The following is an 18,878-nucleotide window of genomic DNA, read 5'->3' on the forward strand; positions in this document are numbered from 1 at the left end:
TATATATGGGCAACTTTAAATATGTGAGGATAATGCCGCGATCATTGATAGCTACAACATCTCCATGATTTCTTTTGTACTTTTCTTTTAAGTGTTAACGCTGTCCTAGGTAATGAGATTGACTACAATGATGGGATTCTGGTCTTAATTAAAGTTTCATTATAGCATTAGCCTGCTAGGAAATAAGCAGCGAGTATAATTAATTGAAGCATGTCTGTAGATTCACATTGTCTTTGTGTCTGCTGTGTGTGCAAGTTGGGCCTGATTTATATACATGATAATATTGCAAAAATGAAATCAGATAAATTAAGATTCAATGAAATTATGTTGTGTTAGCCGTGTTGTTTTATCATATATCTTGGTAGATTAGCTCAATAACAAGATCATTTGTTCGAGTGGTTACATTGGGTTTTCTAATTTGATTTTAGCCCATATATGGACAAGGGTATATCTGTTTCTTCCTACGAGAGAAATACATGTAAAAAGCATTGTAATAATAAAGTTGCAATCTTGTATTAAGCTTACAAAGCCACTGAAGAGAAAATTCAAGCTATCTCCTATGAAATCTAAGATCTTTTGTTCGATGGGTGATGGAGGAGTGGCATTAGGCAGAAGCATCCCTGGGTGCTCTTCCTCATACGACAACTTATTTTGCCCTAGTTTACTTCATCTTTAACATAGTGCTGAAGAAATTGAAATCTTAAAGGGAGATCTTCAAGAGTTTGAAAATTTCGAAGTGGCATCTCTTACTCTGTTCTGTATTTCTTGTTTGGTACTTTCCATCAAGAAACAGGAATATTCTCCATGTGTCTTCAGGCGGATGTCGCGAGGCAAATCCGCCTGAAAGAATGAGCATGTCACTTCTTTTTTCCAGGAGCCGAAACACAGACGAGGGAAGAGGTGAAATGACTGAACTCCTAGAACACATATATTTGTTTTATATATTTTCATGCTTTATTGTAATATGAGGCAAAATTGGATGAAAAGTAAGCATGAGATGAAGAAAGGGATTGTTGTGATGGTTTTTGCGCATGTTTCATTTAGCGTTATTATGAAAAAATTACAATTTTATTTTTAGGCTGTAGAGTCCATCCCTTTCAGAAGGACACAGCATTTTCCTTAGTGACTATACAGTAAACAAAGTCCATAAAAATATAAAATTAAATGCACAGAATAATCAGTTGAAACTTTCTTCCATTAACTATATGTCTCTCTTAAACTTAATGAGCGATGCTTATGAACACGAGCAGCTTTTCTTCAGAAACCTTGCAGTTCCAGAATTACAGACCTTATTTTTAGTTAAAGTGGATGGAGCTTTTTGGTTATAGATGCTAAAACCACATGAATGTTCCTTTGTAAGTTTGGGTGTCTTTTATACAGATCCATTTATAAAAATGTATATGCTTTACTTTATAATTTACTTGTACTGAGGGTTATCATGTCGTGAGAGGCGCGCTAGTTTCTGAAGTCTACTTTCCGTATTTAGTGTATTTACACACTGTAATTAAAGGGAAACTTCCAAGATTACATGAAAGCCTGCCTGATGAACAGAAAATGGGGAGAACACTTTTAAGTATGGTCTGACTTAAGAGGAAAGGATAACCAGATTAAAAAGAAGGAAAAAATAATAAATATCTTACCATTACTCCATGGACAAAAACATCATTCTTTTCCCAGTAGAATAGCATTTAACCAATGATCCTAACATTTGTAGAATGTGTTATGTCTTAATGACCAAACCATTTATTGTGTTTTCTGTCATTTCATACCAAGAACTATAACTTTATTTTAATCATATGAAGGTTTGTGTATTTTTGTGGAATAAGCTGTAGTATTTAATGGCATTATTTATGGCATATAAATGTATTCTTTCTGGGAAGGAATAGAGAAGAACAGCAATTTTGTTTTTATGATATAAATTTTGTGCTGTGCACCCTGAGGTTAAATACCTGATACATGTATTGACTGGGTCAATAAAATTGCATCAGTCCTGTAATGCAGTAAAAGCATTACATTTTTTTGTATTGTTCGTGTCATTATGGATGAACAATACTCAATGTTTCTGGAATGTTTTTATATATATATATATATATATTTTTATTAAAGGGGCTCTATCAGCAAAATCATGCTGATAGAGCCCCACATATGCGTGAATAGCCTTTACAAAGGCTATTCAGGCACTGTAAATGTTATATTAAATTACCCCCAGTTTTAAAATAAAACCCTAAAAAAGAATGTTATTTACTTACGCATCGTGCACGCTGGGCGGGCATTCAGGGTGTGTCTTCTTCTTCATCCACGCCTCTTCTTCCTCCGATGTCCTCCGGCCCCGTCGTCCTCCGGCGCTCGCGAACTGACGCTGATAAAAAAAAAAAAATGGCCTGGGCGCCTGCGCAGATAAAAAAAAAAAATGGCCTGGGCGCCTGCGCAGTAGCCGTAGTAGAAGCCGCATGCTACTCCGCATGCGCCCAGGCCATTTTTTTTATATCAGTGTCCGGTCTTGTATAATATTTTGCACTACCTAAAGTATGTAGTGCAGTGCATTATACGTTCTATTATAGAACTAGGGTCAGGGGACACTCGTCCACATCAGGGAGAGTGTGTGCCTACATAGGCAGTACGGAGACTTACAAGTCATTCCTGCTCCGCTAGGGATTATGGGTAAAAAAAATATGCAAATCTATTCTCCTAGATGGAATTAGGAGAACAGAGTGCACTCTGTACACCACTCTATAGAGGGCAGCATCCTTAACATCATGAACGACTCAGTTATAAAGTCTTTTAAGACTTCTCCCGAGTTGCACCACTTCTCTGGAATGCTCTACCCCGGACGATCAGATTAACTCCCAATTTCTACAGTTTCAAACGCAAACTAAAGACGCATCTGTTCAGACAGGCCTATCACAATGTCTAACGTAAACCCTTAACCCTCCTCTGTCTCCGCTCCCACATTTCCCCACATGATATGATGTCATCTCATGCTAACTGCATAGGTCCAAGCTCCATCCACATATTAAAGGACACGACTGTCGACGGCTCATAAAGTCTTATGTTTATGCAATGACAGTCACTTCTATTACAAAAGTGTCTGACCTCTGTATAAGCAATACCGCCCCTGCTACCTCGTGTCATCCCCTCTACCTCATAGATTGTAAGCTCTTGCGAGCAGGGCCCTCAGGCCCATTGTGTGAAATGATTTTCTTTGTAATATATCGTTCTGTCTGTATTTGAACCCTACAAATTGTACAGCGCTGCGGAATATGTTGGCGCTATAGAAATAAAATTTATTATTATTATTATTATTATTATATTATTTTAATCATGATGTGGATTTAATTGCCAAATCAGTATTTCTGTCCCAAAAGGAACAGATTCCCAGCTATGGACAGGGCTGTTTCGGCCTATTGGGCCATCCTCAGCATAGCGCAGGGATACTGATTTGGCAGAGTGAGAGACTATAGACCAGGGTATGGGGGCACTCGTCCACATCAGGGAGAGTGTGTGCCTACATAGGCAGTACGGAGACTTACAAGTCTAGATTTGCATATTTTTTTACCCATAATCCCTAGCGGAGCAGGAATGACTTGTAAGTCTCCGTACTTATACTTAACAATTACTTATAATATATTTGTCTACCTCAGTTTGCTGTAATGAATACATTGCTATAAATTGCAATTAGAAAGATAAATTGGTTGACTGTAGCATGGATAGTTACATAATATACCAAACAGGTAATTCAGTATCAATGATATCTATATTACTATTATTACTTTATGAATCCTTGATTCCATAACATCCATTAATTATATTCACCCAACCTGGAAGTAATTTGTTGTATATCCATATTTGTGGATTCACATGCTATTACAATTCAGGATATAGCGTTTTTGCTGGTAAAGGCAGTTGGCCACCCTGCTGGGCAATACAAATCGAAGCACTCTTTGCAGATTTGATTCCACACTTGGACACGCTTTCTTCATGAAAGAAACTTGCAGGTGTTGCTGTGAGCAAGCCTGGGCAATTTTACTAAATTCATCATATCCTGTCTTTAATGAGCGTACTGTATATGTGAACACATCTCAGCAATCTAGAAAAACTAGCTCTCATATAACATCTGTAGATGCTGTAAAGTTCAGTAAATGTATAGTGTTGAATGTTTAACGTATTATAAAGGTTGCCTGTTTCACACATATAAGAGATAAGATAATCCTTTAATAGTCCCACATTGGGGAAATTTCAGAAAAAAATTAAGGGGGCACCCGGATTTTAGTTGTTAGTTGTAGCAAAGTAGTACATATATACATACATATATACTGTATGTATGTACTATCGGGCGGTCATACAGGAAGAGCAGTTGTGGCCATGCAATCATCAATGGGAAAGTGATTGTGAGCAATAATGGCAGGGATCCAAGAAACCCCTTGTAGCAGCGGTTTAGGGTATATTTACATGGCAGATTTCATGCAGGGATTTCTGATATTCAAAATCGGTTTCACACATCTGAATAGACGTTTCTGCAGCACATGCATTAAAGTGGCTCTATCATTGGGAAAAGTCATTTTTAGGTAAGCACATCTATGCATAGTCTTTAGGAAGGCTATTCCACACATACCTTTTGTATGTAAATTGCCTCAGTAGATTTTCAATAATAATGACGAGTTATCAGCAGCAGCAGCCTCCCTGCTCTCACCTTCCCCATCTTCACATCAGACAGTGCTCAGTGAGGCTTCCCTGGTGCTCCTTGCTGGCTAATTAGCATATGAATAAAAGTGGGCTAATTCAAAAATGGCTGAGGGGATTAACAAACAAAAGGTAGGTGTGCAAGTATGTGCTTAGTTAAAAATGAGTTTCCCAATGATAGAGCCCATTTAATAAAGATATACATTTGAATAAGGTTTAGAACAAACCACAAAATGTGAATAGATAAAGTTACATAAAGAGGTTGTGTCGGAAAACAACCATTGTTGACCTAGGGCTTGGATTTATCATCTAGTGAGGATCCAACCAATGTGATCTTTGCTGATCATTAGAACAAATTTCTAAGATGTGACAATGATGGTACAGTATATCCTATGCCAATCGTAAAAATTACTGAAATCCTTGAAACCATTCACTCATTTATTGTATTTAATTGATTTTTAATTACATATTATTCTCTTCTGACATGTTTATGACATGAAAATAATTTATGTAAAACAGATGGTGACTTTTTCCACAAATGGTGAGAATATTAACCCATGTAGCTGCACATTTTTAACAACTATTTGCAAAGTAAATGGCAGAAACTTAACAGTTAGCAAATGTCCTTTATAGCCTATAGGATAAGGCGCACTGAAGTTCAGAGCGTATAAACAAGAATATAAGAATTTAGTTTATATTGCTAATGGTGACAAAGCACCAGCACATATGTTACTTGACTGGATGTGGCATGGTATATATGTTCAGTAGTTAATTCAGAATTGTATTGCAAAAAAAATTCTGCATTGGAAGATGAGTTCCATTTGGACACCGTGAAAGAATAATCCTAATCAATGGGAAGGCAGAGAGGGAAGAAGAAACTAATTGCATCACTACAGCATGTCATAACTGTAAAAATCTGTAGGATGCTTGGCGGGGTTATTAATAGACTTCCTGAGGTTGGGTAGAGAGAGTAGCAGGGGTACGTGCATCCTGCAGAGTATGTAATCATGGTTGGGACCAGTACATCAAGGACCAGTACATCAAGTCTGGAGGAGGAAGAGATGTTCAAGCTCCTGGCTGTTCCACAATGGGGTTTCTTCAGGGATATCTGAGTAAGAAGGGATATACTTGTCAGCAGTGCACTCTTTTTGTTACAAGCTATAAATTGTTAGTAGTTTGGCTTTAACATTCTTTGGATGCTTGAGTAAAGGCCACAAACAGGTAAGGTACGCATAGTCTGCAAAGTGCAATCCAGGTGATGCAGGACATCCAGAGTTTAACCAAGGTCCCAGATACTTCATTTGTCCAGCCAGATGATTTAGGTATTTGTAATTTCTGTAGTTGCAATTTAGATCTGTAGAGGAGCCCCATAAGAATGTCACCAGGATGGGGTCCAAGGTGATGGCATGGGGCAGGGAGTCATCAAAAGAGTATCATGTCATCAGCATACAGACGGTATTATGGGTGAGAATATTGCTGCAAAGTCAACAAACCTATTCATACCTACAAAATATATATTACATAATGCAGGGGTCACAGGTTAGGTGAGGAGTGCAGTGTATATGAGGGAAGCCCCATACACTTTGTCACGAACCCAATTACATAACATAGCAACTGGTGCAATATGGACATAGACGGCACCTCATGATAGCATTGCCAGCCATCTACACTGTAGGTGAAGGAGTAAATAGAAGTGAGTCCGGCTGTTGTCTTGTGTGCATAGGGAATAACTATTTACATAGAGAAAAGCTGAAGGTGCGTAGGGAACTGTGATTTACCTGAATGTGAAAGGGAGCAATGAAAAAGAGCAAAGCAGGTAATGGAGACATAAGATGTGTATAGAGAGATAGTTAGAGAGAGATAGAGAGATAGAGCGAGAGATGGATAGAGAGATGGATACATAGATGGATACATAGGAGATAGATAGGTACATAGATGATAGATAGATAGATAGATAGATAGATAGATAGATAGAGAGATAGATAGATAGATAGATAGATAGATAGATAGATATCTTAGTAGGTGTTTATAATACAACTCTAATATATCGGTCACATACTAGATTGCCACTATTCTGAGTTTTTCACTCCTGGAGAATGTTCCATAGGGTATATAAATGGGTAAAGTAATGATACTAGTGGATCCCTTTGTATTTAGATTTCCTTTGTTACATTTTACTGTTGCTCTATGATTTTTGCCTCACAGGGAAAAAAAAGAAGTCTTGCAAAGGAAGTGATCTGGTTTAGACCAGTTGTAGAAGGAACACACAGACCCGTCCAGTGACTGAGCTGCCTCTCCTGACGGGCCTGTGAACGCTGCAGTTTACTTAAAGGCCACGTCACAGTGGAAAAAAGAAACTTTCTTACAGTGACATAAGAAATCTCCATTTATCCGCCTCAGTTATCTCACATTTAACATACATTTACATTCCAAGTACAGAAATGAAATTGGATCGGGTTAGTATTGTGTATTGTCAGCATGTATGTCAGATCTGCAGCTTCTCCTTTACACACACTGTTACAATCATTACCTTTTATTGTCTTGCAAGTCATTTGGCACAAACAGGCTGAGACAGAAAAAGAAGGGAAAGTGAAAAGGATCTTATATATTTGCGGTCTTTTTCGAATGTTTGATTTTTCGTTTTCGAAGTCCCCATTTAATAATTCATACTATGGATCTGAAGGCTAGAAAAAGTACATTCAGGTTGGTGGAGTTGGGAGTTTGAAAAAGTTACCGACTCAGACTCCAGCTTCAAAATAATCAACGCCCACTGCACAGGCAGAAGATGATGGGAGCAGTGCTCCAAGGGAGGTGTAAGCGCACCCCCCAGTGCATCAATTGCCTTATTTTCATGACACTTCAAAGTTATTAATTTTGATTTATTCACATGTACAAAATTAGGCGCGAGGGGCTGTTGATACACGGGGATGCCAACAGATCGTGACTGTAAACACTTTGAATGGTGTGATTAAACGTGGCCACGGCATCTAAAGTGCGCAGGCGTCATGGGCACTGTCACTTATGTATCAGTTAGTTAACATGACAGCCAAGAGCCTAGTGAATGGATTTTGCTATACACTGCAGTACGGTACATTAGTATTGTGGTGTATTGTATGAGGTATCAGACTCCCTAAGGGGTCTGAAAATAAAAGAAAAAGAAAAAAACTTTTAAAAGTCTATAAAAATAGTTATTATTATTTAACATTTTAGGTATTGCTATGCTCAAAAATTCCCAAACTGCCAAAATATAAAAAAATATTTATCCCATATGGTGGGGAAAAAAATCAAAATGGCAACTTTTTTTTAAATTTTTTTTATTTCAACACTTTGCCTCCTAAAGAAAATTGATCAAACCATCAGACCTTTCCCAAAACGGTATCAATAAAAACAACATTTTGTCCCACATAAAAATACGCCATACCCAGCTTCATGCCTGTAAAGATGAAAAAAAATTATAGATATCAGAACATGGAGACTGAAAGAAATTTTTCTATTTTGCAAAATTTTTCATTTTTTTTTTTTTTTAAAAGGTATCAAAATATTACAAATGCTATATAAATGTGGTGTTGCTGTGATCATACCGACCCACAGAATACAGGTAACATGTCATTGTGAATGCTGTAAAAATCAAACCCATAGGAAATTGGTTCAAAAGCACTTTTTTCTCCCAATTCCAGCTCATTCACAATTGTGTTTCCAGTTTCCCAGTACAGTGCGCAGGATATTGAGTGGTGCCATTACAAAGTAAAATTTGCGCTGCCAACAGTAAACCATCATGTGAACTGAAAAATTAAAAATGTCCGTTATCAGAGTTCTGTGATCATTGACACTGCCGGGCATTACTGCTGTGTAAAACAGAATGCTTCTTATGAATGTAGTGCTTGACCGTCTCCTAACATCGGCCGTACATGTAGGGCAGATATTTGCAAGGGGTTAAGCGTGCCCTTTAGTTTCCATTTGTCTCGTTTAGTCAGGATGGGTTTTGTGATCAGGACAATCTTATATTTTTCTGTCCATATGAGCGTCATCACATTGCAAGTCTATGGCAACAGGATGCTAAAAAATAAGTTGTTTTGTTTAGTTGCACCATTATATGTGATTAATGATACAAGACATGATAAAAAAAATAAGGGCTTGTGACTATGACCTACCGTAAATCAAAATCCTGATTGATTGAATATTTTAATTGGATTACAATTAATGAAAGATTATTTTAAGGCACTCCTCTTTTTACATGCCACACCCTTTATTTATATCAATTTAGGTAATTTTTGATAAATTGCCCAGCCCTAATACCAAGTTATTCTAGACATGGTTTTTTCTGTTACTTAGTTTGTTTTTCTTCATTCAACCATAAAGTTCTAGTTGCATGCAGCCACTACTAGTGGGTACTTAATACATCTCTTGGGTCTCCAATCCTGCCCCCTCATGGCCAAAGTGTTGGAAAACTGGGAAAATGGCAGAGTTTTCCCCAAAGTACCTAAAAAAGCCACGAGATACTGTTTTGATATTACAAACGCATTAACTTTGTAAAGTGCCGATCATGAGGCCTATGGTGGGAAAGGGGCAGTGTCTGGCAACTTCGAGACTATAACGACATATATATATATATATATATAGTGTATGTCTTTAATATAACAATAGTAATTTCTTTTTAAGCATTTTCTAGTTGGCGACAGTTCTTCATTTAGTTACTGTATGTACTAAACAGCCAGAACCGTTACAATAAGTACAAACAGTACTAAGGCTGAATAACAATGATCAAATGCATAATAGTTGATACACAAGAGGGATAAAGCAGTAAATCATGGCTAAAGGTCATCATGAACTCTGACAAATTAGGGATTTTTAGATTTATTAATTGTAATTGAATAATGTTATGTCTTTGATTTGCCATGAATTCATTTATTGCTGCGGTGACAAATGAAACAGCCTCAAGGGACATGTCCAGTGTTTTGCTGTCTTTATCACTTGTATCCTTGAAGTATGGAAAGCCTTTCTGTGTAAGCTTCTATTTAATAAGTGTAATCCTAAAATAATGAATGCATACAGTACATATTATCTTCTATAATATCGCAAACAGTTGTGTGGTTTAAGAAATACAGCAATGAAAGTGAATGCGTTCCGATTTAGATTCTGCATTCCATTGTAGCCGCAGGCGGTTTAGTATTGAAGGCCTTCAGGACCCCACAGCATGAAACTCATTCTAATTATATATATATATATATATATATATATATATATATATATATATATTTAGCTTATTAAATGTCATAAATCAGATGCATCTATTGGCAGGAGCCTGCACATGTGCTGAATAGGTGTAATCTCATAGCTGGTGTAGAAATCAGGTATCCTTTATATCGTAAATAATCCTAAATCTGACCAGGTAGGTGCCCCAGTCCATACCATGTCCCCTTTCACGACAGTTGCGAGGGTTTACACAAAACGCCAATTTATTTATTTATTTTACCTCAAAAGTTTTATTGAATTTTTAAAAATGGTTACAAACAGTAGGTATTTAGAGAGATAAGGGAAAAAAAGGAGGAGGAAGGAAAGGAAGGGGAAGGGAAATAAGAAGAGGAGAGAGGAGACAAAAAGAGGGGGTTAGTACGGGGGTGGGGGGTGGGAGACAGAAAGAAAGGTAGGCTAATGATGGGATAAAGATAGGATTAAGATAAGAAGAAGAGTATGAGTAAAGGGAGAAATCAAAGAGCAAAAGAGAAGGAAGGGGGTAAGAATCACAAAATTCCATTTTGCTAAATGATTTGTACCTTTTTCATGCCATGAAAATTTTTTACCCAGTGTGTGTTAACAATGGCCAAGAGACAGACTCTGAAATAATAAAAAAAAAAAAACAGCTGTTTTTCCATGTAGCCTAATGCTGGGGTCACACTACCACTGCTGTCCGCCCCGGGGTTTCCTTCGTAAACTCTGGGGAAACTGGACAGGGGACAGCTTACTGGTGGTCAGCTTTAATACCCACTCATTTGAATGGGTTTTTAAAGGTGATTTCCGGTATCCGTATGTGGCCTCTTCACCTGGAAACCTGTTTGTTTGGGTTTTTTTTTTGCATGGATACAAAGTCGTACATGCAGGGCTTTGTGTCCATGCAAAAGAAGCCTGTTTCCAGGCGGAGAGGTTGCAAAAGGATACCGGCGGTCACCTTTAAAAACCCATTAAAATGAATGGGTTTTAAAGCTGACCGCCAACAAGCCGCCCCCTGTCCAGTTTACCCGGGGTTTATGATGGAAACCCCGGGGCAGACAGCAGTGGTAGTGTGAACCCAGCCTAAGTATTTGTATAAGTTGTCCTTTAGGTTTTAGCAGTACTAAGCAGTGTGATGTGATAAATATCTTGCTGTAATCTTCTTTAGGATGTCTGACTACTCAATTTACTGTGGACAGACTGCAAGTCTATGGTGAGGGGAGAAGCAATTTAGCAGACAGGAGTCTAATAAGTGGATACAAACCTCTTCCTCTAATAAGAAATATTTCAAAGCTTCTTATATTCATCTGAACTATTCAGTTGTGGAAAACATTAGAAATGACAATTACTCTTTAATCCCAGTTGCCCCAGCACTGCTGCTCTTGTCCTACCTTGCTTAGATGCTGTAACAGTGTGCCCATATACACATGCAGATGAGGGAAGAGTGCTTAGCCCAGGGATCTAGAGTTGAGACTAAAGACCAGGCAAGCCCCCAAAGCACTTATCCCTTTATTTGCATACTAATAAAAGGGGCAAGTGCCCTTTGGAAGTCCTATTTCTCATGAAAATGGGGCTCTAAAGCTGATTAACAGAGGCATATTTGGAAACAGTAGAATTGCCTTTAGAAGGTACTGAGAGTAAGTTTATAACAAATTCACTGCTGTCAGTGCCAATGCCAATGGAAGACAAGTGATTCAACATATTAAAATAAAAAGTGTGTTTATTTTATTATTTAGGGAACTCTTTGGATATACAGGACATAGGTAACTCTGGATATACAGGGTATAGGTATCTCTTTGGATATACAGGATATAGGTAACTCTTTGGATAGACAGGACATATCGGACTATGTATCATTGGCCTCATTTGTTGCTAATAGACAGGACATAGGTAACTCTTTGGATATTCAGGTTTTCTGTGTATATGGAATGGCTAAATTCAAAAAAAGTCTTTTCTCAAATCCAAAGAAGTGTGATATGAGCCTAACAGTGTGTCCTTTGTTTCCTTGACAAGTAATGTACTGCCAGAGAAACATGCTGTGAAGCGGCTAAGGACAGTTGTAGCGTGTTGGGGAACACAACAGATAAGCGCTCAGCTCTTTTATCACATGCTCACTTTGAGATGAATAGACATTCTTGTACGGAGGAAGAAGTAACCCAGTTTTACCTCAGCTGACTGATCCATGGCATATGATAATGTTTGGCCCTGCAATATGCAAAGCAATACGTTATATGTAAAAAATCAAGCTCATTATACGAAAACTATATGTTTGTGTGTGTCTGTGTGTGTATGTGTATGTATATATATATATATGTGTATATATATATATATATATATATATATATATATATATATATATATATGTATATATATATATATATATATATATATATATGTGTATATATATATATTAATCTGGAAGGATTTTTCTTAAGGGGGCTCTATCATGGCAAAGTCATTTTTAACTAATCACATACTTGCATAGCCTTTAGGGCTAGTTCACACATTTCCCTTCAAAATCAGCCCCTTTACAATAGTGGTCTTTGTAGACTGCTAGCTTTTTTTTTTTCTGCTACCAGAAAAAAAGAAGCGACATGACCTTTCTTCAGGTGTTTTCTGCCTTTGTCTTTGCCTTTCTGCATTTTTTTTTGCAAACCCGCGCGGAAAAAAAGCGACGTGTTTCTTTCAGCCCATTCACTTTACAGGAGGGGAAAACAGCCTGGCTTTTTTTTTTTTTTTTTTAAAGCCGTTTTTACAAAAAAAAGCTCCAAAAAAAGCTTTCTAATTAGGAAGCTTTTTTTTCCGGTGCCAAAATAAGCCACACGTTATTTACGTGTGAACTAACCCTTAGAAATGCTATTCCACACCTACCTTTTGTATGTAAATCACCTCAGTAGTGTTTGAATAAGTGCGTTTTATTCATATGCTAATTAGGCTCCTCGGTGCACAGGAAGTTGTCAGCAGCTCTCCTCTCTGTGCTGTGTTCTGTGTATGAGAGCAGGTAGGAGGAGTCAGCAGCAGCCTGTGCTGTATATACAGAAGACAGTGCACGAAGAGACTTCCGGGGTGCACGGAAAAGCTAATTAGCATATGACTTATTCAAAATCTACTGAGGCAATTTACATACAAAAGGTAAGTGTGAAATAGCCTTTCTGAAGGCTATGCAAGTATGTGATTAGTTAAAAATGACTTTTTCCAATGATAGAGCCCCTTTAAAGAGACTATGTCATCAGTAAATTAGTCACAAACCTAATCTCTGTACCTTGTAGAGGAGTTTCTACTGTTTCCTATTATACCTAGGTGAGTGAATAGTGCTTTGGGTTTCCCATAGCTTTCCTGGGCTTTGATTGTTGGGCAAAGCTGTTCTGCTGGAATTTTTGATTTTTAAATTTGGTCTACATATTTAAAAAAATGTAATTGATATGGAGGAGTAAAGGACCACCCCTTTAAGCACGTCATACTCATGCCTCTTACCTTAGATCTGATGTATTCCATCAGATTTTCATCAGGATTCCAGTATTTTTGATAGCCAGTCTAGTGTTGCAGTCTGTTTTACTGGGAACAGCTAAAACATTTTGTGTTTTATCTATTCAAATATTTTTTTGCTGTATTTTCAGAATAGTTTTTAAACAGCAGGGAAAGTGTGTGTGAAGAGTTGGTTTAAAGGTGACATGTTTTCTTCCACCTATGTTGCAAATTCTATATATTTTACTGATAACTTTGAATAAAATGTTTGGCACATCCTGAAATTTATATGTCAGTGAAACATTGCATATAATATGAATATATTTACTGGATTTATTTATTTTACCCTACTTGCTGACGTACCAATGACCATCTTTATACCCTTTGTTATTTTAGGTGGTTTCTCAACTGTTTTTCTTGTTCGAACTCATGGAGGATTACGTTGTGCTCTGAAGAGAATGTATGTTAACAATGTTCCTGACCTTAACATTTGCAAGAGAGAAATAACTATAATGGTAAGTCACATTTTAATATTACTCCCAAATTTTTATTAATGTTCAAACAAAAAACCCCCACAAAATTACAGAAATGCAAAAAAATGCCTTTTTGATTGAGATTTAGTATTGATAGTCTACTTTTCGGACTTATATAATAACATCTGTGTTTGTACACTCATTGACAAAAAAAGTAGTAGAAAACTCAGCATGCAGTTACGTCTCAGGAGGTTATATAAGTGATTGCAGGTGTATTGTGAGTCTTGCCACAGGAGGGCGTACAGAAAAAAGTCGCTCAGAGGCTACTTTTGGATAGTGTATCTCTTAGTGACAGATCATTGACTGTTGGACATTCCTCTCTAGTGTGCTTGAAGTCGAAATGCAGTTGAAAGACTTAAGGGGGTACATGAATGGTTGGTTGTTTTTAATTACCTCAAGTCTTGACCTGCCCAGTCACCAGATTTATCATCAATCAAGCATTTATAGGACCAGCTTTATAGGGCTACGAGTGTGCAGGATGTACTGGCCCTGTTGTAACACCTGTGCAACAGGATACCATAAAGAACCTATGTGCCATCATTCCCAACAGTTTCTCATCTTGCATCCAAGCTCAAGGCAGTCCAACAGGATATAAGAGCCTCCTTTCAAATATACATTTTTCACCCATAAATGTGTCCTCTTAGTCTAATATTGTAATCACTGACATGTATTCTCATTGCATTTACATATAGAAAATGTTATTCCATTCCATTGACTACTCCTCGGTGCGTTATTTTTTATCTTTTTGTCAATGACTGTGGGAGGTAGAGAAAATGTACAATGACCATGAAGAATATAAAATATGCAAGGCAAAATGGTCAGAGCTACAGGAGACAGTTTAGACAATCTGACCCTCTGTTTAGCATCCATGATGGGTGCTTCAAACCTTATTAGGCATGGATTACTCATTGGAGGAGTTAAAGGGGTTGTCCCATCACAAGGATCCTATCTATACTGCTGGTTAATGTGGATGTAAGACTTTTCCTAAATACACTGCTTCAGCAAAACTGCTTTGTTTGTCCACTATCTTACTTTATTCAATTCTTTGTGGCCACAGCCCTGACCTAGCTGCTCCTGAGTCAAGTGATGTATCTGCTGCTCTCAGGGGGGAGGGAGGAGGGGATAAGTGCAGGGAGCGAGCCTATGTATCTAGCTATTCCTGTGTCTACACCATGTGACCTAGCTTCCTGCTATCAGATAGAGGAGAGGAGCTGCTTTCATTTCTTCTGTTCTCCCAGTTGTCAGGCTAACTAATTCAGTTGTTTTCATTATGGCAGAGACAGGCAGTCTCTGTATGTAACACAGAATGGAGTTGCTGCTGCCTGTACTTCATAGTTCAATATGGGTGGGCGGAGCTACACACAAAATTTGGGGCGGAGCTAAACGGCAGGATGCATGTGAAACCCCGCCCACCAAATGATGCAAGAAACCAGGAAGAAAGAAGATTTTACAGCAGTAAAGACTGATGAGTATGTGAGGTGGGAATACCCCTTTAAAATTGTTTCCGATTCTATTGCAGATACAGTAGAACTACAGTTCCAATTGTAAAGTTGTAAAATGGAGCAACTAGTATATTTTTTTCCAGTTAAAAAAAGGCCAATAAATATCGCATGCCTGATCATGTAAGAAGTATGCATCATTTAATTGAATCATATCGTTCTTCCTGAGCGATTAACTTGGATCTCTTTTTAGGAGACATCCTGTATAAAAATTATGTTCTAGAGAACAGCCTTCTTAGTATTAGAAAGCCAATTTATACAGGGTGAAATTGGAAAGGAAACCCCAATGGTCTACTGTAATCTGCAGAGGAACTCGTCACAAGTGTATACTTACCTGCAGTTCCAACACAGGAGACATTAAGCATTGCAAAATGGGTTATCAGTCTAATAAGATAATCTTTTAGTAGTCCCACTATGGGGAAATTCAGTGTGACTGCAGCAAGGATAATACAGTAATATATTTCAAGAAAGAACATATAGAAGCTCATAGCAGATGGAAAAAAAGATACTAGGAGTCATAGCAACGAAGAAGAAAAAGAAAGACTCAGGATCATTTAGTTCTTTGTGCGGAGTGATCTCCACTTAACCTGATGTTGAATACATAGAGTTCCAAGTCCATAACCTCACATAGTTCTTCATAGTGCAATGCCCTTGAGTAGTAGAATGATAAGACAAAGAAAGAAAAAGCAGAGAAAAACTCAAGTTGAGCAGGAACTGCATGTAACAGTTTGCCACTCCAGCGGCGCCATCTTATCTAATGTACAGACATCCTAGATTCTATTTGTGACCACTCTCTGCTCCAACTAATTGATGGAGGAAACAAATGGTTGGGATCCATAGGTTTTCTAAAGCAGGCAAATCCCTTGCATATTCAGTTTACTATAAATTAATAGTGTACAGTTATACATGCTACACTGTCTGAACAAACCTAAGCAATATATTGTAGTAAGGTCTATCGATTGTTACATCTCAAACATCATAAGCAAAGTACTCCCAAGTTCATTGCTTCAAAGACAAAAGACTCTTAGCCATCACTATCCGTGGAATAGCACAATTTAAAGGACATTTAAAAATAGTCTGCCTTTCTTCCCCGGGTTTCCTTTTTTATTGCAGTACAGAATAAATAAAATTACATGAATTATTCATCTTTGATGCTTGGTCCTGGGTGAAAGCTTTGAAGGTCTTTATCAGAAAGGTTGAAGTTGAGTTGTGTTCTGCCGTAGCTAGTTAAAATCCATAGTACTTAATTCTGTGAAAATTGTAGAGAGTCCAAGAATGTGTCTTAAAATATCTAGGATTAATATAAGCTGCGTAATGCAACCGGCTTGAAAATTGCAGTGGTGACTGTGTTTGGGCGATTTTGCCATAGTGATACTTTACAGCTTTTTCTTTAACTAAAGAGAAAATGTTACAAGGTTTGTGTTAACTTTGTTTATGAATGCTTACTTTAAAGGGGTAAAACTTTTTTTTTTTTAAAGGTATTTTAGTGCTATTAATGGGTTAATAATTCTACCTAATAATAATGATTGCACTCAATAATTGCAGGGTTTTGAGTGATTTCTGGCTTTCTCTGGGAGCTCTTGGCACCCTCTGCATTTGTTTACATGCTTACCTAGCCTACAACTCCCATGAGCCCCCTCTCACTCCCTCTCTCACACCCCCTCCCTGTTTCCCTAGATAGCCCACGGTCTACTAGCCCTATCTACCTACCTACCTAACTCAGCCCCAATCCCTCCCCCCCCCCCCCAATCATATTTACCTGTCTTCTGTGTCCTGGAGATCAGTTTCTTCGTCCCACCAGCATCTTCTTCTGTGGACTTTCTGCACAAGTGTGGCATGTGCTCTTTACTTCTGCTGGCGAGTGTACAATAAACTGTATTGTGCAGGCATCAGCAGAAGCAGAGGAACCAACACTTCATGCCAGAAAACTGAAGACTGAAAATAGGCAAATATGACGGGAAGGAAGGGGGGGATTAGTATAGGTGATGCTTCGTTTCCGGAAGTGTGGAATTCGTTTCTGGAATTTTTTTACATGACTAAAAAATGGTCACATGATATGAATGGCTATTGTATGCCTGCTTTCAATACCCATGAAATCCTATGGGTGTATTTACAAGTCCTTATCAAAATGGTCAAAGATAGAATGTCGCATTTTTTAGCAGACCATTATTTCTGTCCATCAAAGAAGCAGACGTGAACGCACTCATTCACTCCTATTGTTTTCAAATTGGCTGTGTGCTCATTTCAATATTTTACATAATTAAAGATAATGACAAGTCAAATTAAACATATTATTTAAAAAATGTCAAGTCATGTTGCTTTTTATTGAAGTAAAAAGGCCATTTTCTGATGATGCATTGAATTGAAAGGCTATTTTCTGTGAAATATACATTGAAAATCTACATTTATGATGCAAGGGTGAATCTCTCACCTCTATATTCTGAAGTTTTGCAGCTTCAGTTGATAATTTATTTTAGTTTTGACCCTGACATAACAGAAACAACAGATTCAGTCATCCATATCCTCTCCGCTCTACGTTGTGCATGCAGCCTAAATGTGCCCATACACTTTAGATGAAACTTGGTCTTTTTCAACTGAATTGACCAGTGATCCAATGTGTATGCCTATGACCGCTCTCCTCAGTGGATGTTAGCATAATAAATTATCTTGTCTGTTGAATTCCAACATTCTGGATTGTTTTTTCCCAAGGAATATAAGCTGCAATTCTTAGTTACTTAATGCGCACAGCTACATAGATAGTTGAGTACAGCTCTCTGTTATCTGTGGCTGCAGTTTTGTGGCTAGGAGAACATGGGACCCTGATTCTGGTGATTTGAAATGTAAGACCTCCATGAGTCTCAAAGTTTCATATATCCCATGGAATGGTTATAAATAGAGATGAGCGAACACTAAAATGTCCGAGGTTCAAAATCCGATTCGAACAGCCGCACTGCCACTGTTGGGCTGTTCGAACGGATTTAGAACCCCATTATACTCTATGGGGGGAAATGCTCGTTTCAGGGGTACGCAACATTCGATAAAATTATACTTACCAAGTCCACGAGTGACGGTCGGGCTGGATTCCCCTTGAAGTCTTCTCCCGGCGCAGTGCCCCCGCGGCATCTTCCGTCTGGAATTCACTCTGCCTAGGCATCGGGGCCTAGGCAGAGCCGACTGCGCATGCGTGGTCGGCTCTGCCCGGCCCGACGCCTGAGCAGAGCCGACTGCGCATGTGTGGGCATGCCCGCGCATGCGCAGTCGGCTCTGCCTAGGCCGGATGCCTAGGCAGAGTGAATTCCAGCCGGAAGACGCTGCGGGGAAGCTGCACGGAGAAGACTTCTAAAGGTAAGAGAAGAACCAGAGTTGATTGGCCGACTGTATAGCATTCTGCCAATCAACGCTGGTTCTCCATCGAACCTTAAACTTCGAACAGCTAGTAGTGTTCGATCGAGTACGAGTATTTTGAATACCGTAGTATTCGATCGAACACCTA

At 38.2% G+C, this 18,878-nt stretch overlaps 1 protein-coding gene across 1 annotated transcript in view; it reads left to right on the top strand.

Moving 5' to 3' along the window:
- Positions 1 to 18,878, top strand: part of BMP2K (BMP2 inducible kinase) — a 153,580-nt gene that overhangs the window by 40,476 nt on the left and 94,226 nt on the right. Inside the window, exon 2 of the mRNA XM_075284144.1 lies at positions 13,750 to 13,868. Coding sequence (XP_075140245.1) covers positions 13,750 to 13,868 — 119 coding nt within the window. The remainder of the gene's footprint in view (positions 1 to 13,749; positions 13,869 to 18,878) is intronic.

Source organism: Leptodactylus fuscus, chromosome 1, assembly GCF_031893055.1.
Source record: "Leptodactylus fuscus isolate aLepFus1 chromosome 1, aLepFus1.hap2, whole genome shotgun sequence".
Classification (NCBI taxonomy): domain Eukaryota; kingdom Metazoa; phylum Chordata; class Amphibia; order Anura; family Leptodactylidae; genus Leptodactylus; species Leptodactylus fuscus.